Genomic DNA, 27,058 nt, shown 5'->3' with positions numbered 1-27,058 from the left:
GAGTTTCCTTTGTGTCTATCTTTTCTCACCTGTAAAGTAGGTAGTTCTGTAGACTGAGTAAGTATTCATACAGGCCAGTCATGGTGGCTCACGCCTGTAATCCCAGCACTTCATGTGGCCGAGGTGGGAGAATCGCTTGAGGCCAGGAGTTCAAGACGAGCCTGGGCAACATAGTGAGAACCTGCCGCTACAAAAAAATAAAATACAAGCATGGTATGTTGGTGCATGCCTGTAGTTCTAACTATTCTGGGGGCTTGGATGGGAGGATCTCTTGAGCCCAGCAGTTCGAGGTTACAGCAAACTATGATTACACTGCTGTACTCCAGCCTGGCACACACAGTGAGACCTGGTTGCTTTTTTTTTTTTTTTTCCATCTTCTCTTCTTCTTTGAGACAAGTTCTTGCTTTGTCACCCAGTCTGGAGTGCAGTGGTGTGATCACAGCTCACTGCAGCCTTGACCTCCCAGGTTCAAGCAATCCTCCCACCTCAGCCTCCCGAGTAGCTGGGATCACAGGCACCTGCCACAATGACTGGCTAATTTTTTTATTTTCTGTAGAGACAAGATCTCACTATGTTACCCAGGCTGGTCTAAACTCCTGACCTCAAGCAATCCTCCCACCTTGGCCTCCCAAAGTGCTGGGATTACAGGTGTGAGCCATAGCACCTGGCCTATTATTTTTTTTAAAGTGTATGTAAAACATTTATACAATTTTATTTCTCAGCTAGAAGTCAATAAAGCTGGGAAAGGATGCATTTAACAAGCTTAATATAACAACCTTGCCAATAGTAAATGTTTAATAGCAGGTTTGCCGTGATGTTGATGGCAGTGAAAATGATAGGCTCATGGGCCCTGATGTATACCCAGGGTAGTATCCATTGTTGCTGGGTTAATTAAACTTGCCGTGATGTTGGTGGCAGTGACAATGATAGGCTCATAGGCCCTAACGTATACCCAGGGTAGTATCCATTGTTGCTGGGTTTATTAAAACACTCAAGGAGGTTGTTGATTTAAAAAAAAAAAAAGTAATAGGATCAAATCACAGTAAAGCAATGTGTCAGAGGCTGATGTCTGGGAAGATGGTGAACTTTAGAAGAAAGACATATTTAAAATGGAAAAAAAAAGTCATGTTCTAGATGTAATAGGATGCAAATGAGTAGAAATGGCTTCAGGTATTAGATACTTTGTTAGGAATAGTGGGAGGAGAAATAGGAGGCTGGGTGTCATAGTTGGGGAAAAGATTAACTGAGTTAATGTGATATTTTAATTTCCCAACACAGTGCCTGGCATTTAGTGCCTTCTACATAAATGGTGAATATTTAATACGTTTACATTTGAATTAAACTGCCAGAACTTATATGTAAATTCAGGGCATCAGGAGGAGATGGAGGAAAAGGGAGAGAATGAATATTTGCATTTCAGAGAGAAGGCTACTCTGGCGTGTGAGTTGGGAGAAAAAAGGGGGTGTTTGTGGGAGTTTATGGCCTCGAGCATGTGACACTTCCCGGTTCTTACAGTGCTGTTGCAGCGGTGGCCAACACTGCAGATGAAGGCGAATGTGAACAATTAGGACAAGAGGTACATAGAAATACTATGCTAATACCTTTGAAAATATAATTAGATCTTTGATTGCTAATCCAGGCTCTACAGAAGGCCAGAAGAGACGTAATGTTCTAGAGGCAACTTACCCTGTATGGCTTGAACTTCTGTTTCTTAAGGAAACTCTTAAACACAATTTTACATATTAATAAAACGCACACATTTTAAGGTACAGTCTACTAAGTTATGTATACATTCATGTTATAGACACTCCAATGAAGATAAGGAACATTTCCATCACCCAGAAAGTCCTCCCACCCCTTTGTGTGTCTTGCACCAGGCAACCACTAATCTTATTTCTAACACTGTAAATTAGTTTTTCCTATTCTAGAACACATGTATGTGTAGTCATAGAGTAAGTACTTTTTTTGTGTCTACCTTCTTTTACTCAGGACAATGTGTGAATGTTAATGTAAGGAAATGCCTAATTCTTTATATACTGGTGTCAGGTAATAATTTGCTCTGCAACTTCAAAATCATTGTGGAACATCTGTACAAATAACCCTACTAGTTTAGAAAACACTAGTGCCCATTCTTTCTAGTTCCAGTTGCTCATATTCCCTGTGGTATATCATAGAATATTGCCATATAGAATGTGTATTTACAGAGGAAAGAGAAATTGTGAGATTACTTAGTCACAATTGGAGCTCTCCCTGCTTCCATCCTTTTTGGGTGCTGAGTTTACTTGACCTTCATATTGCTTAGTATGTAGAAATTTTATGTGAAAATAAGTGGTACTGAAGAGGAAAGGTCACCTTGGCTGTCTGGAGTCATCAGATTTTGTATGATGAACATTTTATTTGCAAAGAGTTGTATATCGTGAAGAAGTCTTACCATTAATATCCGCTTGTTTGCTTATGGGGTACTCTATCTCCACCCACCCCCCCCAAATCTGTAAAGAATTATAACTTTAGGCATTTGTGAGAAAGGCCTGAAACAAAACACATTGTTTCAATCGGATGGTTAATTCCTTTGGGGAAAAATTTGGTTATAAATCTCTGGTTGAAGGTAAGAGGCAAAAGTTCAGTTCATTTTTAAGACTTTATTTCTTTAAAGCAGTTTTTGATTCACAGCAAAATTGAGAAGAAGGTGCAGAGAGGAGATATCCTGTATACCCCCTACCCCAACATGCATAGCCTCCCCTATTGTCAGTATAGCCCACCAGGGTGGAACGTTTGTTACAATTGATAATATTGGTAAACTGACACATCATCTTCACCTAGAGTCCATAGTTTAGGTTCGGTTTCACTCTTGGTGTTGTATGTTCTGTAGGTTTGGAAAGTTCTGTTATTTTAAGATTTGAGTTTCTAACTGATTGAGCTATTGATCATACTTAATCACAGTGCAAATTATAAAATTTGAAGTTAGAAATTCCTTGTTAAAATTTCAAATATGTTTGTGCAAATTTACATCTTAATATGTATAGTAAGAATATTTCACTTGCTCAGTTAAATTTTAATTTGGGTTAAAAGGTACATGTGTTCATCAGTGTAAAGTGACTACATTAATTTGTTTAATTGCTCATCTCCTGTGACTGTACTTCTGAAACTACTCACACTATCTAGATAAGCTTTCACAAGTTTTATCTCTTGTTAGGTATGAACTAGTCTGAATAAAATGTGTGTATACAAAAACCTAGAAGAAGGGTAATACGCTCTGAGTTTCTTCCAACAGAGTAATTTGACGTACTTTATCAAAGAAATCTAAAATTGTTCATATTCTAGATAGAGTGCTTTCCCCCACCCCTTCTCCTAAGTTGTATATGAGCGTAAGCAGTTTAGGAAATGTTTAGTTTTTACTTTTTAAAATTAAGAAACAAATAGCCCATACTATTTGTTGAAGGTTGGTTTCCCTTCTGTTTTAGGGTGTTTTTGTTTTGTTTTGTTTTGTTTTGTTTCCCAATTAAAGAATTGTAGTGGCTCATGCCCATGATCCCAACACTTTGGGAGGCTGAGGCAGGAGGATTGCTTGAGTCCGGGTGTTTAAAACCAGTCTGGACAACATAATGAGACCCCATATGTACAAAGAGTAAAAAAATTAGCCAGACATGGTAGTGCATGCCTCTGGTCCCAGCCACCTGGTGAGGCTGCAGTGAGCTGTGATTGTGCCACTGTACTCCGGCCTGGGTAACAGAGTGAAACTGTGCTCAAAAAACAAAACAACAAAATAAGAGAAGAAAAAAACACAAGAATTTAATGCCTACAATGATAGCATAAAGGTGTCATGGTGAAATGCTTGCCTTTTTTTTCCCCTTAATGCCTATATGATTTGGGGTACAGGAAAGTGGAAAATGGAGAGGAGGAAGGTTTGTATTGTTTTAGGTTTTGTTTTGAATCTTATTGCAATTAATATTTAACAGAAGGCTGGGCATGGTGGCTCAGGCCTGTAATCCCAGCACTTTGGGAGGCTGAGGTGGGCGGATCACCTGAGGTTGGGAGTTCGAGACCAGCCTGACCAACATGAAGAAACCCCATCTCTACTAAAAATACAAAATTAGCTGGGCATAGTGGCACTTGCCTGTAATCACAGCTACTCGGGAGGCTGAGGCAGGAGAATAGCTTGAACCTGGGAGGTGGAGGTTGCAGTAAGCCAAGGTTGCGCCATTGCACTCCAGCCTGGGCAACAAGAGTGAAACTCTGTCTCAAAAAAAAAAAAACAACAACAACAAAAAACAAACAAACAAAAAACAAAAAACCCCACAGAGAATTCTAAAATACAGCGGAGCATGAAGATATTCCTTGCAGTAATGTCCATGTTCTAAAAGACAAGATACAATCTGATATGGTTTGACTCTGTGTCTCTACCCAAATCTCATCTCAAATTGTAATCCCCGTGTGTCAGGGGAGGGACCTCGTAGGAGGTGATTGGATTATGGGGGTGGTTTCCCCATGCTATTCTTACGATAGTGAGGGAGTTCTCACAAGATCTGATGATGTAAAAGTGGCAGTTTCCCCTACACTCTCTGTCTCTTTCCTGCCAACATGTAAGATGTGCCTTCCTTCCCCTTTGCCTTCCACCATGATTGTAAGTTTCCTGAGGCCTCCCCAGCCATGTGGAACTGTGGGTAAATTAAAGCTCTTTTCTTTATAAATTACCCAGTCTCAGATAGTGTCTTTATACAGTGTGATAATGGACTAATATAGAGAATTGGTCCCGGCAGAGTGAAGTACTGCTATAAAGATAACCTGAAAATGTAGAAGTGACTTTGGAACTGCCTAATAGGCAGAGGTTGGAATGATTTGGAGGGCTCAGAAGCAGACAGGAAGATGTGGGAAAGTTTGGAACTTCCTAGAGACTTGTTGAATACTTTTGACCAAAATGCTGATGGTGATATGGACAATGAAGTCCAGGCTGGGTTGGTCTCAGATGAAGATGAGGAATTTATTGGCAAGTGGAGCAAAGGTCACTCTTGCTATGCTTTAGCAAAAAGACTGGCAGCATTTTGCCCCTGCCTTAGAGATCTGTGGAACTTTGAACTTGAGAGAGATGATTTAGGGTATCTGGCGGAAGAAATTTCTAAGCAGCAAAGCATTGAAGAGGTGACCTGGCTTTTTCTGAAAGCATTCAATCATATGTGTTCACAAAGAGATGGTTTGAAATTGGAACTTATATTTAAAAAGGAAGCAGAGCATAAAGGTGTAGAAAATTTGCAGCCTGACCATGTGGTAGAAAAGAAAAACCCATTTTCTGGGGAGGAATTCAATCTGGCTGCAGAAATTTGCATAAGTAACAAGGAACTGAATGTTAATAGCCAAGACAATGGGGAAAATATCTCTAGGGCTTGTCAGAGATCTTTGTGCAGCCCCTCCCACCACAATCCCGGAGGCCTAGGAGTGAAAAATGGTTTCGTGGGCTAGGCCTAAGGCCCTGCTACTCTGTGCAGCCTTGGTACTTTGTACCCTGTATTCCAGCTGCTCCAGCTCCAGCTGTGGCTAAAAGGGGCCAAGGTGCAGCTCGGGCTCTTGCTTCAGAGGGTACAAGCTCCAAGCCTTGGCGGCATCCATGTGGTGGTGGGCCTGAGGGTGCACAGAAGACAAGAGTTGAGCTTTGGGAGCCTCTGCCTAGATTTCAGAGGATATATGAAAATGTCTGGATGTCCAGGCAGAAGTCAGCTCAAGGGCAGAGCCCTCATGGAGAATCTCTACCAGGGCAATGCAGAGGAGAAATGTGGGGTTGAAGCCCCCAAATGGAGTCCCCATGGGGGCACTGCCTTGTGGAGCAGTGAGAAGAGGGCCATCATCTTGCAGACCCCAGAATGGTATCTCCACTGGCAGCTTGCACATGCAGCTGGAAAAGCTGCAGGCACTCACCTCCAGCTTGTGAAAGCAACCATGGGGGCTGTACCCTGCAGAGCCACAGGGGCGGAGCTGCCCAAGGCCTTGGGAACCCACCCCTTGCATCAATGTTTCTTGGATGTGAGACATGGAGTCAAGGGAGATCATTTTGGAGCTTTAAGATTTAATGACTATGACCAGGCGGTAGCTCACGCCTGTAATCCCAGGACTTTGGGAGGCTGAGGCAGGCAAATCACCTGAGGTCAGAAGTTTGAAACCAGCCTGACCAATGTAGTGAAACCCTGTCTCTACTAAAAATACAAAAATTAGCCAGGTGTGGTGGTGCACACCTGAAAGCCCAGCTACTTGGGAGGCTGAGTCAGGAGAATTGCTTGAACTGGGAGGTGGAGGTTGCAGTGAGCCAAGATTGTGCCACTGCACTCTGTCCTGGGTGACAGAGGAAGACACCATCTCAAAAAAAAAAAAAAAATTAATGACTACCCCACTAGGTTTTGGACATACATGCAGCCTGTGGCCCCTTTGTTTTGGCCAATTTCTCCCATTTGGAGAACATTAAGAATGAAAACATTTACCCAATGCCTGTACCCCCATTGTATCTTGGGAATAACTAACTTGTTTTTGATTTTACAGGCTTCTAGGTAGAAAGGACTTGGCTTGTCTGAGATGAGACTTTGTACTTGGACTTTTGGGTTAATGCTTAAAGGAGTTAAGACTTTAGGAGACTGTTGGGAAGGCATGATTGCTTTTGAAATGTGAAAAGGACATAAGAGTTGGAAGGGGCCAAGGTGGAATGTTATGGTTTGGCTCCGTGTACCCACCCAAATTTCATCTCAAGTCGTATTTCCCATGTGTCAGGTGAGGGACCTGGTGGGAGGTGATTGGATCATGGGCGAAGTTTTCACATGTTGTTCTCATGAGAGTGAGGGAGTTCTCATGAGATCTGATGATTTAAAAGTGGCAGTTTCCCCTGTGCACTCTCTCTCTCCTGCTGCCATGTATACCTTCCTTCCCCTTACCTTCTGCTATGGTTGTGAGTTTCCTGAAGCTTCCCCAGCCATGTGAAGCTGTTAGTCAATTAAACCTCATTTCTTTTTAAATTACCCAGTCTCAGGTAGTATCTTCATAGCAGTGTGAAAATGGACTAATACACAATCTAAGTGCATCATATATTGAGATAGCAGATAAATTACATCAATACAATGGCCTATTAAGGTACTAGTAAATAAAAAATGATGAAGATTATGATACTGTGTGGGTAGATTTTTGTTATAAGTTCAAGTGAAAAAAATTATAGAGGAAATGAATATTGGTTGAGCCTCAGTTAATATCTAATTCAATCCTTGTTGTTATTACATAAGATCATCAAAATAGGACAGTTGGTGCTATGATTACAGTTGTCTAATGATAATCTAGTTGCAAAGAACAAGAATGTGATAGGTTAAAGTGAAAACAGTTTACTTGAATTGGTGGAACTGTGGGTGTATCATTGAGGGATTACAGTTACATACTCATAAACAGAAACCCCATTTAGTGTGACTTAACCAAATAAAGGCAAGTTTTTTTCATGTGAAAAGTCCTGAAGAAGGTGGTCTTAGGATGGTGTGGTGCTGTTGTCATCAGGGTCTTAAATACCTTCGTCCTTTCTGCTCTGCTGCCCTTAATGTATGACCTTACTCCTCATTGTTTCTGTATGGTTTGAAGATGAATGTTTTGCCACCAATATCACCTGTGAATTCTAGGCAAGAAGAAGGGGAGGGCACAGAGCAAAAGGCTCCTGCCAGCTGATTCTCCTTCCTTTTAATGAGTTTTCCTGGAAGTCTCATCTAGGTACTTCTGGTTCCATATCACTGATCAGCAGTGTGGCACACAGTTCCCATTAGCTGAAAGAAAGTCCAGAAAATGTATTTTTTTCAAACCTGGGCATAGTGCCACCTAGAATAGAAGAGGGGTTATGTATTTATGGAAGAAGGGGAAAAAAAGACATTAGAAAGTAACCAGCAAGTGTCTGCCACGTTATTTTCCCCTGAATGCTGTGATGCTTTTAATCATAAAAATTAGACTGGCTAAGGTAAGAAAGACATCTGGTAGTGGGCGAGATGTAACGATCCTAATTTCTTAACTGATATTTGGCTTGTCTAGATCCTTTCAGCCTTCTCCTTTTCACATGGCCTTACAATGGTTTTATCCTAGATACTAAGTCTCTAGAGGGCCAAGAAGGTGGAGTTTTGCTGCATTTTATAGGACTTACTTGAAAGTTCAGAGAAAAATGGGAGTATTGAAACTTAGGGCTAAAACAGATTTGGATACATGAGGAAAGGTTGTGAGGTTGTATAGTATGCTTAAGCCTTCTCTGAGCTTCAGTTCCTCCTGTGTAAAATATAATGTGATCTGCTGTGCTTACTTTGTAGGTTAGAGGGATTTTTGTTTTTGAGACAGAGTCTTGCTCTGTTGCCCAGGCTGGAGAATAGTGGTGTGATTATAGCTCACTACAGCTTTGAGCTCCTGATCTCAAATGATCCTCCTGCCCCAGCCTCCCCAGTCAGTAGCTGGTACTACAGGTGTGCCACCATGCCCAGCTAATTTTTTTTTTTTTTAGAGATAGGGTCTCACTGTGTTGTCCAGGTTGGTCTTAAACTCCTGGGCTCAAGTGATCTTCCTGCCTTAACCTCCCAAAGCCCTGGGATTACAGCCATGAGCCACCACACCTGGCCAAGGGTTTTTATGAAAATGAAGTGGAAGAGATAGCACCTAGTTTTTTGTGTAGAGTAATACAATTTACAACATCAGACTGATTTCATTTAGTGGTCCAAAGCCACACACCTATTTCATGGTATAAGTTAGACTTGAGCTTAGGACTTCTGATTTCTCTTCCAGATAATATACTGTACTGTCTATTCACTATTGCATTAATCTTATAACTAAATACTCTGTAACTCAGCATTTTACATTATCCAGTTCAGCAGTTCTTTTTTTTATTTTGAAACAGGGTCTTGCTTTGTCCCCTAGGCTGAAGTGCAGTGGCACAAACATGACTCACTGCAGTCTTGACTTTCCAGGCTCAAGCAATCTTCCAGCCTCAGCCTCCCAAGTAGCTGGGACTACAGGCATGTGCCACCATGCACAGCTGATTTTTTTGTAGAGACCAGGTTTCAACAATGTTCAGTTCAGTAGTTCTATACTAACTTAACTTGCTGGATGAAAAGTGGTGGTAGGTGGGAAGCAGTGAGGATCATTTTAGATGATATAAGTAACTGAAAAGTTCCCTATAAGTATGCAAAATATTCATGGGATACAAGAAATATTTAGGGCTAGAAAGATGGATCATATTGACCTGTTCATGTTGATTTATACTTGATACATATGATACTTGTCGATTTCTGTGTTTTAGCTGGTCAAACAAGTTTTAAGGAATACATTTTATAACATTTTACATATTGATAGAGAAACAAATTTGAAATTGCACAAATCAAACACAAACTTTTAGCATCTAGAGTGTCACCAATAAAAGTGTTTGTAATAATTCTGTGATTTTCTAATGCTGGGTGGGGATTAGTTGAGTTGAATGTTAAAGCAGTATCTTTTTGCTTTGCATATTTATTGATGTAAATATTTTAAAAATTTAAAAATTGAGAATCATTTAACTACCTATAGATTTTACAATTTCAAAACTTTCCAAGGACCTTAATAATGAGTGTGCCTTAAAATTGTGTGTATTTTTTTCTTTCTCCCTCTGTAGTGAGTTACCTGAGAGAGAAGAGGGCGAAGGAGAAGAAACTCCAAATTTTAGCCACTGGGGTCCACCGAGAATGTATGTGGATGACATTATTGGCTTTCTCAATAGGAGCACAACCAGTTACTCTTTTCTTTAACTTAACAGAACATCATTTAGTCCTACTCTAATGATTGAAAAATTGTGATAATTCACCTGTAAGCTGGTCTACATTTTAGTTTCATTTTATCTTATCTAGAGATTTTTAGCCGAACGAAACGACTATAACTAATATTAGGAACATCTTTGATACTCTTTCAGAGAAAGCAACGTAGAAATGTCCATCTAACAAGTATAGTTTATCACTATGTCCTTAAGCAAGTTGGGTAAAGCTGCCTTGAATGCAGTAAAGCTTTCTTTTTTGGTAAACAACAATAACAGTAGTTGAGGCTTCTAGTATATATCAGTTTATCTCTACCTTCCTCCCCTGGTGGAGAGTCCATGTTTGTGCTAACAGAATGTGTGGAAAACCCATCTTCCCTTGGATGTGGGGGAAGTTTTAAATACTCACCAGTCGCTGTAATTTTAAGTCCCCACCAGGGCTGCACTTTAAGATGATGAAAGTCTCCCTTTAGCTGCTCTCTCTATTCCGTATCTATTATTAATTCCACCACCTCCACCCAAACTGGTTCTTTTCTTGTAATTGAAATCTGAATTTGTCTTAAAACATTTAAGAGTTGTTTTCTGAGTTACGTTTTTAATGAGTTAATTATTGGCTGCAATGCAAAACCTATAATATTTTGAGGGGGGCAGTTTTCATTTCATACTTTCTTTTAAATAATGACATGGAGGTAGGAAGAAAACAAAACCTTGTGACCTTAGGAGCAGGTAAAATCTGTCCTCTGATTAAAGAACCACAGAGATAAACCTGCTGACTGGGAAAAGCAACTTGGACAAGGAGCCACTCAGTGTCAAATTGATTTTATTCTGAAAGTCTGTACTTTTTGCCGAAATGACATATGTAGCTTTCTTGATTTTTTGTCTTGCCCATTTGTTATTTCTTCAGTCCTTTCTTTGCTTATGTTACGGATATAAATGAAAAGGACTAATCACAGAAAATATATTATGATAGGAGATGGGAACATTAGGGCTTAGCTAAACCTTCACTGAATATTTAGAGTTATATTTATTGTTCTAGAAATCTATGCTCTTCAGAACTGAAGCTTTCACTTGTTATGAATTATTGATAACATTGGAACTAGGTATAATTTGTATAACATTTGTAAAAATATATTTCAAAAATTTATATAAAATATGAGTCACAAGGATATAATACAAATGGAATACTTACAGTCCAACAGATTAAACTTGTTAATAAGTGAGTTTTGTTTTTTTCCTTTATATAGTGTTGAGATTTTTAGAGAACCCAATGTGTCTCTTGGGATCAGTATTGTTGGTGGACAAACTGTTATAAAACGTCTAAAGAATGGAGAGGAACTTAAAGGTATATTCATCAAACAAGTTTTAGAAGACAGTCCAGCAGGGAAAACAAACGCACTTAAAACTGGAGATAAAATACTTGAGGTAAATGATGTTAAAGTACTGTTTTTATTGGAAACATACTGTAAGACAGTGAAATAATCATTTAGCTCGAAGACCTTTCTTTATGTGTTGGGGACCGTGTATGTACAGTCGGTGTGCTCTATTTATATGCCTTAGTTTGTACATTGTATGCACAATTTATGAGTTTCTCAAGTGAGTGGGGGTGGGGGTAAACAAATAAAATGATAAAAGAAAAACTTCAGCTGATTGCAAAAAACACTTTAACTAACAAAGGGCTCTATGTAGAACAGGGCAGATGGTAGACATTATGCTTCTCCTACATTCTTTAACAAGCTATAAATTTTTTTCTTGAAGCTCTAAATTTTATAATTGTGTGTTAGTAGGATATCTATGCTTGTTTAGAGAAAGAAATTGACCCTGGAAGGTTGAAGACTATTGAGCGGGGAGGATCCATGATTTGCACCTGATATGCTTCGTGGGTGCTAAGTTTTAAAGACACATCAGGCCGAGCATGGTGACTCATGCCTATAATTCTAGCACTTTGGGAGGCCGAGGCGGGCACATCACTTGAGGTCAGGAGTTTGAGAGCAGCTTGGCCAACATGGTGAAACCCCATCTACTAAAAATGCAAAAATCAGCCGGGCATAGTGGCACACGCCTATATTCCCAGCTACTCAGGAGGCTGAGACAGGAGAATCGCTGGAACCCTGGAGGTGGAGGTTGCAGTGAGCTAAGATTGGACTGCCCTCTAGCCTGGGTGACAGAGCGACACTGTTGTCTCAAAGCAGAAAAAAAAAGGCACATGAAACCACTGAGAATGCCCTGAGGTGTGAATGTGATACATTTCTTTCCATTGGGTTAATTGGGTGACACCATGGTGGGCACCTCTAATCCCATAATCTGCTTGTTCTTGATTCATTCTTTATGATGCTAACCATCAATCATGGTGTTTCACCTCTGGTAGAATACAAAGAGCCCTGGATATCATGGGTTGGAGTCGGAGTCTGTCCTTTTTATTTTCTATGTGTTTTTGGACAAATCATTAGACCTACTTATTTTGTTTTCAGATAAAATGGAAATGAGAATTCAAAATTGATAGCATTATTGTGAGGATTAAATTAAAGAACTACATAAAAGCTGCTCTGTATATACAAATGTTGAGTTATATTTGTGCTGTGCAATGTTTAAAACAATTTTCAAATATACTACTAATATGGCAATGAAGAAAATGACCAAAAGTCCCTTCCCTTATGGTGTTTACATGATAGTGGGAATGGGGGAATAGACAATAAAATAAATAAGTATATGTAGAACGTCAGATTGTAATAAGTAGCTAGGAAACAAAATAAAGCAGGGGAGGAGGATAAGGAGCGTCGGGTTCAGGGGGATGGTGAAAGCAATAGTCGCACTTTTAATAGCTTTGTTATGGAAGATGATATTGGGACAAATAGAGGAAATGAGAGAGTCAGCCATATGGATATGTGGAGGAAGAAAAACATGCAAAAGCTCCGAGGTAGGAGCTTGCCTAGATGTGTTCAAGGAGTAGCAGGAAGTCCAGCAATGATAGCATAGCGTGAACAAGCCAGAAGGGGTAAGAGAAAAGGGCTGAGGAGTGGTGGGAAGCCACATCATGTAGAGCCTGAAAGCTCTGGAAGGTCTTCTGCTCTGAATGCAGTGGAGAGTCACTGGAGAATTATGAGCAGGTAAGTATTGTTTCAAGGGAGTATTCTGGCTTCGGGGGCAGGGATGGAAGCAGGGGCCTCAGCCAGAAGGCTGTTGCAGTAACTTAGGAGAGAAAGAATGGCGGCCTGGACCAGAAGGAGGGCAGTCAGGTTGTAGCATATTTTGCAGGTGAATAATAGGACTTACTAACGGAATGGATGCGAATAAAGTGGCAAAGATAATTGAAAAGCTTTTCAGCTTGAGAAATTGAAGATGGAATTTCCATTTGCTGAGATGGAGAATACTGTGGGAGGAACAGATTTGGGGAGATACGTTTTAGACATGTTAGGCTAAGATGCCTATTTGACATCCATATAGTGATAGTCATTTAGATAAACAAATAAGGAGTCCCGTATTCTTACTAATTTTTTTGGTCTTTTTCCTCAGTTTCAGTTAAAGTTTGTCTCCCACTGTGATTATGGATTTGTTTGCTATTCTTTGTAATTCTGTTGGTTTTGCTGTATTTAGTGGATTTGTTGGTGATTTGCTTTTGACATTATGTAGTTTTCCTCTTTATTCCTATTAGTTACTTTTTACCTTAAATTCTATTTTATTAATATTGGTAACCCTGTTTTATTTTAGTTATTAATTTACATGGTACTTTGCTTTTTTTTTGAAATGGAATCTCTCTGTGTCACCCAGGCTAGAGTGCAGTGGCACTATCTCGGCTCACTGCAGCCTCCATCTCCCAGGTTCAAGCAATTCTCCTGCCTCAGCCTCCTGAGTAGCTGGGATTACAGGTGCCCACTACCTTGCCTGGCTAATTTTTGTATGTATTGGTAGAGATGGGGTTTTGCCATGTTGTTCAGGCTGATCTCGAACTCCTGACCTCAGGTGATCTGCCCACCTCAGCCTCCCAAAGTGCTGGGATTACAGGCATGAGCAACATATAGCTAAATTTTGTTTTTTAAATTCAATCATCTAGAAAATAAGTGAGGTGAATTCACTTTTACTTTGATTACTGATCTATTATAATTTAATTTTTTAATATTTATTTTTGTATTATAGTTTTCTTAATGTATTTTGAAATCATCATAAATTCATAGGAAATTACAAAGAAGTATATGCGGAAGTCCCATGTAACCTTCACTCAGTCACCTCCAATTTTAATATCTTATACAACTATACTATAATAGCAACACCAAGAAAATGACATTGACTCAATCCGTAGTTTATTCAGATTTCACCAGTTATGCATGCATTGATTTGTGTGTGTGTTTGTAGCTCTATACAGTTTTATCACATGTAAAACCTTGCATATGCACCACCACGATTGAGAAACTCAACTGTGTCATCACCACAGAACTCCCTTGCATTACCCTTCTGTATTAGTCCGTTCTCAACTGCTATGAAGAAATACCTGAGAGTGGATAATTTATGAAAGAAAGAGGTTAAATTGACTGACAGTTCTGCATTGCTGGGGAGGCCTCAGGAAACTTATAATCACGGTGGAAAGAGAAGCAGGCACCTTCTTCACTTTCGATTGCCTCTTCCCTTTCTCTCCCATCCCTAACTTCTGTCAACCAGTTTTCTGTTTGTTGATGTCTATAAATATGTTATTTCACTATTATCTCATAAATGCAATTATGCATTATGTGTTTTTTTTGAGATTGCCTTTTTTTACTTAGCATAATCTCCTTGAGGTTCTTTCAATTTGTTGTACACATTAATAGTTCATTCCTATGGCTGGGTGAGGTGGCTCACACCTGTAATCCCAGCACTTTGGGAGGCGGAGGCAAGAGAATGGATTGAGTCCAAGAGTTCAAGATTTGCTTGGACAACATAATAAGACCCTCTCTCTACAAATAAACTACCACTTTCTTCCTTTTTGTTGAGTAGTTGTCTTTGGAAATTCAGGCTGCCAAAACAAAATACCATAAACATAGAAATTCCATTATAGTTTTGAAGGCTGGGAACTCCAAGATCAAGGCATTGGCAGATTCAGTGTCTGGTGAGGACCTGTTTTCTGTGGGGCCAGAGATGCCCTTCTCACTGTGTCCTCACATAGTAGAAGGGATGAGCTAGCTATCTTGCGTCTCTTTTATAAGGCCACTAATCCCATTCTTGAAGGCAGAGCCCTCATGACCTAATCCCTTTGTAAAGGCCCTAGCTACCTCCTAATACCTTCACCTTAGAGGTTAGGATTTCAAGATACGAATTGTGAAGGACACATTAATTCCAACCATAGCAGTGGCATTTCATAATATGGATGTACCAATTTGTTTAATCATTCACCCACTGAAAGACACTTGGGTAGTTTTTAATTATTGACTATTACAAATAAATCTGCTCTAAATATTTGTGTACAAATTCCTGAGTGAAAGTAAGTCTACATTTCTCTAGGATAAATACCCAAGGGTGCAATTACTGAGTTTTATGGTAATTTTACTTTTGGTTTTGAAAAGAATTGTCAAACTCTTTTCCAGAGTGACTGGCTATACTGTTTTACATTCACACCAGCAGTGTTTAAGTTTCTCCATATTCTTACCAACCTTTTCCCTTTACTCTCACACTCAGAACACTAGATGTCACCAGATGTGTAGGAGTTTCCCCCATACACTAAGCAGTTCTCCAGTGGACACCAACTGGATATCTTACCATTCTGTTCAATTCCGATACTATGTATCTGGAGATAGTGTCAGATCCCCAACGGACACCAACTGTCTTATAATTTAATTCAATTCCGATACTATGTACTTGGATATAGCATCAGATCATACAGTTGAGGGCTTGGTCCCACAAGATTGCCCCCATGTCAGACGCCAATCTTAGTAGGTTGTCACCTATACTTCTGACCAGCTGGCTACAAACCAGAATTCCCACATCCCTCCCCCTGAATTTTGTTAATTTACTAGGGCAGCTCAGAGAAACACTTACTTACATTTACTGGTTATACAAAGGTTACAGATGGACAGCCAGATGAAGAGATGCATAGGGCAAAGTGTGAGGAGGAGGGCACAGAGCATCCACACTCTGGGTGTACTACTTGCCACCCTTCCAGCATGTCGACATGTTCAACAACCCAGAAGCTCATCAAATCTTGTTGTTCAAGGGTTTTTACAGAGCTTCATCTCTAGCCCCCACCCTCACTTCTTGGAGATCGTGGGGGAAGTGCAGGGATTCTCTAATCCTTTGGTCTTTCTGTGACTTGCCCCATCCCGAGGATATCCGGGGGATCTACCCTAAGCCACCTCAGTAGCATGAACTCACATGTGAAAAGGGCTGTTAATGCATAACAAAAGACACTCCTACCACTCAGGAAACTCCAAGGGTACTCTGTGACAAGAACAAGGACATTTCATATTATACCACAGGCACACACATCTGTGTCCTCAGCTTCTCATGTGCTCACTTCCTCCTCAGCCTACTCAAGTTCAGTGGTTGGCAGCTCCAACCCCTCCCTTGCATGTGCTTCCTACTCTTGATCCTCTTTCCTTTCACTGAACTTGTCTGGGAGAATCCCCTAGTTAAGTGCAGCTCTGCTTATTCCAGGTCTCTAGCATGGCTGGAAAAATAACCAGCCATGGTATCTGGTCTCATTAGAAGCTCATGAGCACCCCCTTAAGCGGGTCTTTAGTTTTGCCCTGCTGTCCTGTAATTTTCTCCTAGCTGGTTCAGTCTCCAGTTTTTATAAGTGATATGATTTGACTGTGTCCTCACCCAAATCTCATCTTGAATTGTAGTTACCAAAATCCCCACATGTCATGGGAGGGACCCAGTGGGAGGTAATTGAATCATGGGGGTGGTTACCCCTGCTCTGCTGTTCTTGTGATGGTGAGTGAGTTCTTACAAGATCTGATGATTTTACAAGGAACTTTTCCCCCTTTTCTTGGCACTTCCCCTTCCTGCCATGTGTTTGCTTCCCCTTCCACTATGATTGTAAGTTTCCTGAAGCCTCCCCAGCCATACAGAACCATGAGATAATTAAACCTCTTTCCTTTATAAATTACCTAGTGTTACGCAGTTCTTTATAGCAATGTGAGAACAAACTAATATGACAGGTAACTGTGCCAAACTCCTTATGCCTCTTAACTTAGTCTTGCTCTCAGTTTAAGGTCCTGGTTTCAGGTTTCATTGAGAAAATAGAGGCAGTTAAAGGGAACTTCCCCTGCTTCCAGTGCTCACCAAATCTTTTTTCTAACTGCCTCTGTAACAGCAAAGGAATTACATTTGTGCTTCTATCCAAAGCCAATCTCTCTAACTTGTACGGTAGGAATCATTTCCTCTTGACTATCCAAGGATATTGTCCTTACAGTTGTCATGTCTCTCCTTTATCATCCATTTTTTTCTCTACACTGTATCATTATTGCTGTAATATTTCCTCCCGTCTTAAAAACATCCCACATCCCTCTCCACCCACATTCCTGTTTCCTCGGTCCTCTAATAGCAAAGCAGTCTTCACAAATTGTTAGTATCCATTGAGACCATAGACCATCCCAGCATTTACCAAGGCTTTGTTACATTATACATTTGAAAACTTAGTTCTGTTAAACATGTTTTGGAAATGTGGAGTGCTCTTGGACATTTATGGGCATGTTAGCAAGTTACATTCTCTGAAATTTCTATAATAAGGAACTGTTTACGCTTACTCAAATTTATTGAACACATAAATAATTTTAGTAAAAGAACTTGTGGATGTTTTTTGTTACTTCTTTTTAAACATAATTTGAGAAATGTTCAACTACTCGATTGTGGTAACAGGCGATTTGCTTAAAATATTATGCCTCTCAGCTTAATGGAGAGATGATAAAAGTCCATAGATATTCCCAGCCTCCTTTATCCCACTCGGAATTATGTACTGTGCTCCTGGCAGAGGTGACAGACATCTTAAGGTTCTGTTACTGTCCGAACTACCTGTTTTGGATAATTATATTTAACCAGGGCTGTTTTTATTAATATATTTGACTTACCTACTTTTCTAAAGGTAAAATGTTACTTTCCTTAAACATGTTCTCCTAAAATAGCCAAGCCTTTTATGGGCCAATCTTATTTTTTTTCTGACTGTGGTCTAACTCCTTAGACTCTGGTTGTTCTCATAACTAGGTAATACACATGAACTTTGAATTAACCTATCTGCAATATCTAATGCTGGTCTAATTGAAATAAGTTGCTCCTGTGTTTCAGGTGTCTGGAGTAGATTTGCAGAATGCCTCACACAGCGAAGCAGTTGAGGCCATTAAGAATGCAGGAAACCCTGTGGTGTTCGTTGTTCAGAGCTTGTCATCCACTCCACGAGTAAGTTTTAGTTTATATTTTCAAAAAGTTTAACAATACTCTGGATACCTGCAGACCAAGCTGTGCCCTCTAAATATTTTCCACATATTTTCATTGTAGTTCCCAAACTATAGTTAAAGTATGAGCTTCATAAAAATTTAGTCATTAAGTTCCCTTTTTTCCCCTCCAGTTTTGATCTTCTGGTCAAATTGGAGTCATTACAGTGTGCATTGGTTTAAGTTACTGCTCCTGGAATCAAACAGACCTGTTTTCAATTTCTTGATTCCTTATTTACCAGCTTTGCTAACTTGGAGGCAAGTTACTTTTCTGAGCAAGTTACTTTGTTTATGAAATACTTTGAACAGAGGGTCACGTGTCAAAACATTGTAGAGATACTATCACATGTTGTGTATATTTACTAAAAGATGTAAAAATAAAAACACGTTGACATGTTGTACTGTTGTGTGTTTTAATGTTAGAGATTCCAAATGTAAAAATAGCAATATTTAATCATAAAATTTTTCTTTTTCTTCTTTTTCTTTTTTTTGAGATGGAGTCTTGCTCTGTTGCCCAGTCTGGAGTGCAGTGGCACGATCTCAGCTCACTGCAACCTCTGCCTCCCAGGTTCAAGTGATTCTTGTGCCTTAGCCTCCCAAATAGCTGGGATTGCAAGCATGTACCACTATGCCCCACTAATTTTTGTGTTTTTAGCAGAGACGAGATTTCACCTTGTTCGCTAGGCTGGTCTCAAACTCCTGGCCTCAAGTGATCTGCCCACCTTGGCCTCCCAAAGTGTTGGTATTTCAGGTGTGAGCCATTGCACCTGACCTACAGTTTTTCTTCTGTAATGAATTACTCCTGTGGTATGGAATTGGCACTGTGATATGAAATGTCAGTGGCAGGATATGGATTTTATACTACAATGTGCAACAGAAACATCACCCTTAAAACTGGAAGCAATATTCTTTTTCTTCATTTTATAATGGAAGACAGCTGTTCAAAACATATACACTTCTTTTTTTGTTTGTTTCTGGGGACAGAGTCTCATTCTGTCACCTAACCTGGAGTGCAGTGGCATGATCATAGCTCGCTGTAGCCTTTATCTCCTGAGCTCAAGCAATCTTATTATCTTAGCCTCCCAAGTAGCTGGGATTACAGGTGCATGCCACTACACCTGGTGAATTTTTTTTTTGGTTTTTTGACAGGGTCTCACTTTGTTCCCCAGGCTTACATATGCACGTCTAACTGCATATTTTAAAAATTTATTTGCTTTCCAATATAGTTTTGTAGTGCATTCCAATCTGTTGTATGTCAAGGCAAAAAGAAAATAATACTTATATGGCAAACTGGGTGGGTATATGGTTGGCTATCCCAGTGGTGAGGGCATTGATGGAATATTTTGCATACTTGTAACCTGCCTATGCATAGTGAGCTGCAGCCTGCATTGGCACCTCTGCTGTGTCACTGCATTTTGCAGTGTGGTGCCTTCCATTCTTAGCACCATGTTTACACCATCAAGACTAATTGAGAGAGGTGAGCTGAATAAAGTTCTCTTGTTTTCATAAAATTTGAAATTCAATAAGAATTTTTAGAATCCAGTTTTTAATTCTTATAATATTGAGAATGTAGTTGAGGCCATGGCTTTTATTTTTGGAAACCTAGTTCGACAGGAAAATTGGCCAGATTGTTGTTTGCCAAATTATACTTCCAAATCAATAATTTTGAATGAGAATGAGCCAATCAAATTATACATTTGCGTGGCCAGCTGTGAATGCCCTGCCAAAAAGGCTAAGCTTTCAATCCAACCTTTGCTAGTGAGCTGAGGTGGAAAGTTTTGTTTGGATGACACAAACAGTGCAATTTCTTTCAATTATTCAAACAAAGAAAATCTCTTCAGCACCATACCATGCTCAAGTTACTTACTCCCTATGTAGTATAATAGAGTGCCACATTGTACATTCAGTTCATCAGGCATTGAACTATCTGTGATTCTATCCAAGGGAGCATATCTCATTGATGATGTTAATTACTATGTCCATGACTTGTTCCGTTTTCAACTTTGTTTATAGGGCAAAGTGACTTTTCTTTTTTGAGACAGGGTCTTATTCTGTCCCCCAGGCTGAGTGCAGTGGCACAATCATGGCTTGCTGAAACCCCGAACTCCTTGGCTCAAGCAATCTTCCCAGTTCAACCTCCCAAGTGGCTGGGACCACAGGCACACATCACCATGCCCAGCTAGTTTTTGATTTTTTCCTGCAGACAGGGTCTCCCCTTATTGCTCAGGAAGGTCTTGAACTCCAGGCCCAAGCAATCCTCCTGCCTCAGCCTCCCAAAGTGTTGGGATTACAGGCATAAGCCACTGCACCTGACCAGGGCAAAACGATTATTATTGCGTGAGGCAAATGAAAGGAGAATCAAGTTTCATGTCTTTGTAAAATGGTGCTATTTTTGGTTTACTTATTATTGCAAGTAGTACTGATTATCCAGAAATAGAAAATATAGGCAATGCTTAATCATTTGTATCTAGTTTACATTAAATTTTGAACTTTCCTTAAAAACCCCAAAATAAGTCATTTTCTAATGTTGTGTCCATCTAAGGCCTGATGTCTAAAAGTACCTTGGTCACATAAACATTCTCCTCAGCACTATGAATTGAGTGGTTGTTTTTATCTGTGTGCATTATCAGCTGCCTTAGGAGCATCACCAATACACCTTTTTTTTTTTTTTTTCTGAGACAGAGTCTCACTGTTGCCCAGGCTGGAGTGCAGTGGCACAATTTCGGCTCATTGCAACCTCTGCCTCCTGGGTTCAAGCGACTCTTCTGCCTAAGCCTCTTGAATAGCTAGGATTACAGGCATGCATCACCATACCCGGCTGATTTTTGTATTTTTAGTAGAAACAGGGTTTCACCATGTTGATCAGGCTGGTTTCGAACTCCTGACCTCATGATCCACCTGCCTCGGCCTCCCAGAGTGCTGGGATTACAGGCATGAGCCACCACGCCCAGCCACCAATACACCTTTTAAATCTTCTCACCCTGACTTTCTCAAGCATATTTTCAGCCTTCTGGAAAAATGTGTGTATCTACTTGGATGTACTTGGCAAATATTTATTTGAGAGTAAGGCCTATACAACGTTTTTCTGTAAGGTAATTTTTTCCACTTAATAACATAACTGCATTTCACAGAAATATCATATATATATATTTCATATTAAAAAATCCTTTTGAAATTGGGTCATATCTTCAGCTCATTATGTTTATCATCACGTGTTGCTTTCTTTCTTCCTATATTCCAATTGTACTTACCAATACCATTGTTCCATAAGGGTACCTACTTTTTTTGACACATGAACATTTTGCATATTAATCGCCTATAAATATATTTTTACTTTCACAAGAAATACAATCGTCTGTTTTCCTGAAAGGTGGAGTCTTATTGAGCATTTTGTCTTCTAAATTTTGCTAAAGATATATGTACAGAAGAACATTTCTCTGCTATTTGAAAAACAATGGGCCAGGCGTGGTGCCTCACGCCTATAATCCCAGCACTTTGGGAGGCCGAGGTGAGAGGATCACTTGAAGTCAGGAGTTAGAGACCAGCCTGGTCAACATGGCGAAACCCCGTCTGTACTAAAAATAGAAAAAGTAGCCGGATGTGGTGGTACACACTTGTAATCCCAGCTACTTTTGGGAGGCTGAGGCACAAGAATTGCTTGAACCCAGGAGACGGAGGTTGCAGTGAGCTGAGATCGCGCCACTGCACTCCAGCCTGGGAGACACAGCCAGACTTTGTCTCAACAACAACAACAAAAAAAAAAAAAAAAAAAAAAAAGAAAGAAAGAAAGAAAAGAAAGAGAAACATTATAGTGGCAACTGACATTCTGTCTCATCCCAAAGCTTCTATTTAGCATCAGCTAGTTTTTCCATGGGAGAAAGTAGTAGTGTGGGCAGGTAGTTTCTGATTTGTCAGGGAGGCAGTGTTTTGTTCAAGATTCTTCAGGACAAGGAACACATGCCTGTAAACCCCACCAGTCTTTGAAATCTGACTTAGGTTGTTATATGTATTAAACAGATGTAGAAATATTAGGTACTAGCACAGTGCCTCTTCACATAGCACTGTATATATATTAATGTATCATTACTATTGTTTTTTATGTAAATGACACATTTCTGAGACTTTCTCATTTATTCTAAACTTTTTACATTCTGTATTAAAAATGAAAATTTAATCTTAAATTGCATTTAGGGGAAAATGGGCTTTTTGTTTTTAATTATCTCTAGGCAGGCAGTCTTTTAGTTTTCTGAGCAAGGAGTTTTTTTTTTTCTTTTTAATTTATTTATGTATTTTTTGAATCAGGGTCTTGTCTTGCCCTGTAACCCAGGCTGGTGTTCAGTGGTGCAATTGTGGCTCACTGTAGCCTCGACCTCAGCCCCACAAGTAGCTGGGATTATAGACACATGCCACCACACCCAGCTAATTTTTAAATTTTTGTAGAGATGGAGTCTCCCTCTGTTGCCCAGGCTGGTCTCAAACTCCTGGACTCCTGCGATCCTGCTGCCTTGGCCTCTCAAAGTGCTGGGATTACAGATATGAGCCACTGTACTTGGTCTATTTTTTTCTTTTAATCTGCATGTCTCTCACCAGATTTTATGCCAAGATTATCTGTGCTAGCTCTTTGAGGAGCCTCTTTTTATAAAATTAAACTGGTTCATTTATTTATAAACATTTATTATGTACAACTATGTATTAGGCCGTTTCTGAACACTAGAGAAATAGTGAAAAATAACGTTGAATTCTGCTCTCATTAAGCTTATTCAGTGGTGGGAATAGATTTGTTAATTCATCCTTATGCTAATAGTGATAGTGGAATATTTATTGAGCACACACAGTGTGGGAGATAACATACTTGAACTGGGGGTACAATGATGAATAAGGTAAATCTACCAAACAAATGTGTTATCCTATGTTCTTGGATAATTAATTAGATCACCCCTAAAACTCTATTTTGCAAAATTTGATGTTTGGATGACAGTTAGTATGTGACCTTGTTTTTAGTCTCTTTCATCTTCAGCTTCTAGATCTACATATAGAAACCTGCATTTTTATGCCCTGATGGCATATATATAACTTTATAATATTTTAGAGTTATGTATCTTGTCAGATTTTCCAAGTTTTATTGTTTGCTTTGAATTGTACTTCTCATATTTTTACCTTTTAGATGAAGTTACAAAGTTAAGATTTTAGCTGTTTAAACAAATACATTTAGGAATGTAATGATAGGCCAGGCACAGTGGCTCACGTCTGTAATCCCAGCACTTTGGGAGGCTGAGGCGGGCAGATCATCTGAGGTCAGGTGTTCGAGAGCAGCCTGGCCAACATGGTGAAATTCCGTCTCTACAAAAAATACAAAAATTAGCTGGGCATGGTGGCAGGTGCCTCTTATCACAGCTTGTCAGCTGGAGAAGCGCTTGAACCCAGGAGGCAGAGGTTGCAGTGAGCAGAGATCGTGCCATTGTACTCCAGCCTAGGCGACAAGAGCGAATCTCCATCTCAGACAAAAAAAAAAAAGAAAGAAAGAAAAAAAGGAATGTAATGATTGAAAAAAAATTCTCCATTCTGGAATATCAGAGAAAAAAAAATGTGATGATTATGTCATTTAAATATTTTCTTCCCTCCACCCCTTTTTTTTGTCGCCGTAGGTCATTCCTAATGTACATAACAAGGCCAACAAAATCACCGGTAACCAGAACCAGGACACCCAAGAAAAGAAAGAAAAGGTAACTTGAACTTCTCAAGGCTTTAAAAAATGTTTTTGATTTTATTTTTTCCATATCTGAACTCTAATAAAAGTGGCTTTTTGATGAGTGTCAGCGTTGTAGAAGCACTATATTTATTTATTTTTTTCCTGCGAATATAACTGGTTCTTACCAGGATGGAGAACCGAAACGTGGTGCAGCGTAGATGCAAAAATACTATAAACGGCCAGCCAGCCATCAACGTCTATAGCTTTCTTTCCCGTTCGGACAGGCTGGTTGTTTGTCCATTCCCAGAACGTGCCTCTCACACTGAGACTTTGATCTGGCTGCTCTCGCCTGGAAGTCCATTTCCCACGTTGCTCTCCCATAAGAATCCTTTTCATTCTTCAAGGACCACATCAAAGGTCATCTCTCCTGAGAAAACTATCCTCCCTGTCAATCAGAATGAATCCTCCATTCCTGTTTGCCCACCTCTATTGAAGTAGAATCTGTTGACCTAAAAATTATTTTAAGATGTGGTGTCCAGTAAGGATGAATTTTCATTTTTTCCCATCAAGAGAACTTATTGTTCTCTTGGGGAATTGCTGTCCCACTGTTTTAAAATAGACCTCCTTTACCCACTGATTTGCAGTGCAACTCTGCTGTATCTCAGGTTACAAGGGGGAGTCTGTTTCTGAGCTTTCTCTTTGTTCCATTTGATCAACTTGTCTATCCCAGTACAAATGCTGCACTGACTTAATTATTAAAGCCTAGTAATCAATCTTGTTTCCTGATAGAGCACTTTCTTTTATATGTTTCTTCTTCTTAGACATGTCTTAATGATTTATATCATTTTTCTTTTCTGTATCCATTTAGAATCAGATTATTAAATTCCACAAAACTTTCTTTTGGGATTTTGGTTGGAATTGTGTTGAATCTATAGATTCACATAGAAAGAAGTTACATCTTTTGGATGTTGAGACTTTTAAACCATTAATATGATTTTTTAAATTTATTAAATTTTTAAATTTCTTTTAATTTTTATAATTTTCTTTCTTTTCTTTTTTTTGTGAGACAGAGTCTCGCTCGGTCACCAGACCAGAGTGCAGTGGCGCGATCTTGGCTCACTGCAACCTCCACCTCCTAGGTTCAAGGGATTCTCCTGCCTCAGCCTCCCAAGTTGCTGGGATTACAGGCATGTGCCACCATGCCCAGCTAATTTCTGTATTTTTAGTAGAGACAAGGTTTCACCATGTTGTCCAGGATGGTCTCGAACACTTGACCTTATGATCCACCTGCCTTGGCCTCCCAAAGTGCTAGAATTACAGGCGTGAGCCACTGCGCCCAGCCTATAATTTTTTAAAAAAATATATTGAAATCTTGATTTATTCCTAGGTATTTTATTTTGCTATTTAATGATACCTCTTTAAATTGTGTTTTCTGTTTGTTTCTAGTATGTAGACACAAAATTGACTTTTATATATTTATTTGACATCTTGTAACATTATTCTTTTAAAACATATAATAATCTAGTGGAGAATACTGGAAAAACCATAATGGTGAAACAAAAAAATAAAAATATAAACCTACAACCTAAAGATAAATCTTATTTCATATAGAACCTTTTAGTGTCTTTTTGTGTATGCTCCATATATATACATGATATTTTTAATAAGAATATGAATCTTGAATTCTTATTCTATGTAGATTTTTATTTTTGGATTTTCTATACATATAATAAATAATAAACACTTTGGAATAAGGTAGTTTTCTTTTTCCCTTTCCAATCTTTCTTTTTCTCATTTTATTGTATCTGCTAAGACCTCCAGCACTGTGTTTAATAGAACTAATGATAGCTAACATTCTTGTCATTTTTCTTCCTGATATTTAAGGAAAAGCTTTTAATATTTCACCATTGAATATGATGTGTACTGTAGGTATTTGTAGATAATCTGTCATGTAACTGTCTGATGGGTTCATCTTACCCACTGCCCAAATACAGTCGATTTATCAAGACAGGGGAATTGCAGTAGAGAAAGAGCCTAATGCATACAGAGCTGACTAAATGGGAGATTGGAGTTTTATTATTACTCCAATTAGCCTCCTTGAAAATTTGGAGGCTAGGGTCTTCTTTCAAAGATAGTTTGGGGGCTAGGGAATAGGGAATGCTGATTAGTTTGGTTGGTGATGAAATCATAGGGAGTCCAATACTGTCCTCTTGCGCTGAGTCAGTTCCTTGGGGGAGGCGAGGCAGAAGACCAGATAAACTTACCAGTCTGGGTATGTTGACTGATCCATCAGAACGCAGAGTCTGGAAAATACCTTAAATACTAGTTTTTATAATAGTAACATTATACATGGAAGCAACTGAGGAGGTTAGGAATCTTGTGGCTTCTGACTGCATGACTCCTAAACCGTAATTTCTAATCTTGTGGCTAATTTGTTGGTTTTGCAAAGATGGTCTGGTCCCCAGGCAAGTAGGGGGTTTGTTTTGGAAAAGAGCTATTGCCATCTTTGTTCCAAAGTTTAACTATAAACTAAATTCCTCCTATTGTCAGCTTGGCCTATGCGCAAGGATGAACAAGGCCAAGGTATTGGAGGTTAAAGGCAAGATGGAGTTGGTTAGGTCAGATCTCTTTCACTGCAATAGTTTTCTCACTGTTAATAAGTTTTACAAAGGTAGCTTCAGTCAGGTTAAGGAAATACTCTCTTTCATTCCTGCTTTGCTAAGAATTTTTACCATGAATGGCATGGGCATTGAATTTAATCAGATGTATTACTAATCTCTAGTGAAAGAAGTGTGTGCATGTATAAATTTTTTTCTCCTTGAATCCCTTAATGTAGTAAATTATATTAATAGATTTCAGAATGTTGAACCAATCTTGACTTACTGGAATGCAATTTATTTGGTCTTTTTTTTTTTTTTTTGGGTGCATTGCTGGTATTTCTTTTAGGATTTTTCCATCCATGGTCATGAGTGAGATTTGCCTAGAAATTTTCATTTATATACTGTCCAATCTGGCTTTGGTTATGGTAAACTACTAAAATGATTAGTAGGAGCATGTATTCTTTTAAGTTCTCTGAGAGTTTGTATAAAAAAAGAAATTATCAGCCGGGCACGGTGGCTCATGCCTGTAATCCTAGCACTTTGGGAAGCCAAGGTGGGCAGATCACAAGGTCAGGAGTTCAAGACCAGCCTGACCAACATGGTGAAACCCCAT

The 27,058-nt window shown here is 39.3% G+C and overlaps 1 protein-coding gene across 15 annotated transcripts in view; it reads left to right on the top strand.

The window, feature by feature from the left end:
- Positions 1 to 27,058, top strand: part of PATJ (PATJ crumbs cell polarity complex component) — a 426,407-nt gene that overhangs the window by 152,633 nt on the left and 246,716 nt on the right. For 14 of the 15 annotated variants that reach the window (XM_045369982.2, XM_045369962.2, XM_045369973.3 and 11 more), the window contains 4 exons: positions 9,629 to 9,700; positions 11,008 to 11,185; positions 18,011 to 18,121; positions 23,802 to 23,879. In XM_045369982.2, coding sequence (XP_045225917.2) covers positions 9,629 to 9,700; positions 11,008 to 11,185; positions 18,011 to 18,121; positions 23,802 to 23,879 — 439 coding nt within the window. Of the gene's footprint in view, positions 1 to 9,628; positions 9,701 to 11,007; positions 11,186 to 18,010; positions 18,122 to 23,801; positions 23,880 to 27,058 lie in introns of those variants that run through there. The other variant, XR_012419419.1, reaches the window with a different exon arrangement.

The sequence above is a fragment of the Macaca fascicularis genome, chromosome 1 (assembly GCF_037993035.2).
Source record: "Macaca fascicularis isolate 582-1 chromosome 1, T2T-MFA8v1.1".
Classification (NCBI taxonomy): domain Eukaryota; kingdom Metazoa; phylum Chordata; class Mammalia; order Primates; family Cercopithecidae; genus Macaca; species Macaca fascicularis.
Note: the sequence above shows the minus strand (reverse complement) of the source record. Positions and strands in the feature narration are given on the sequence as shown.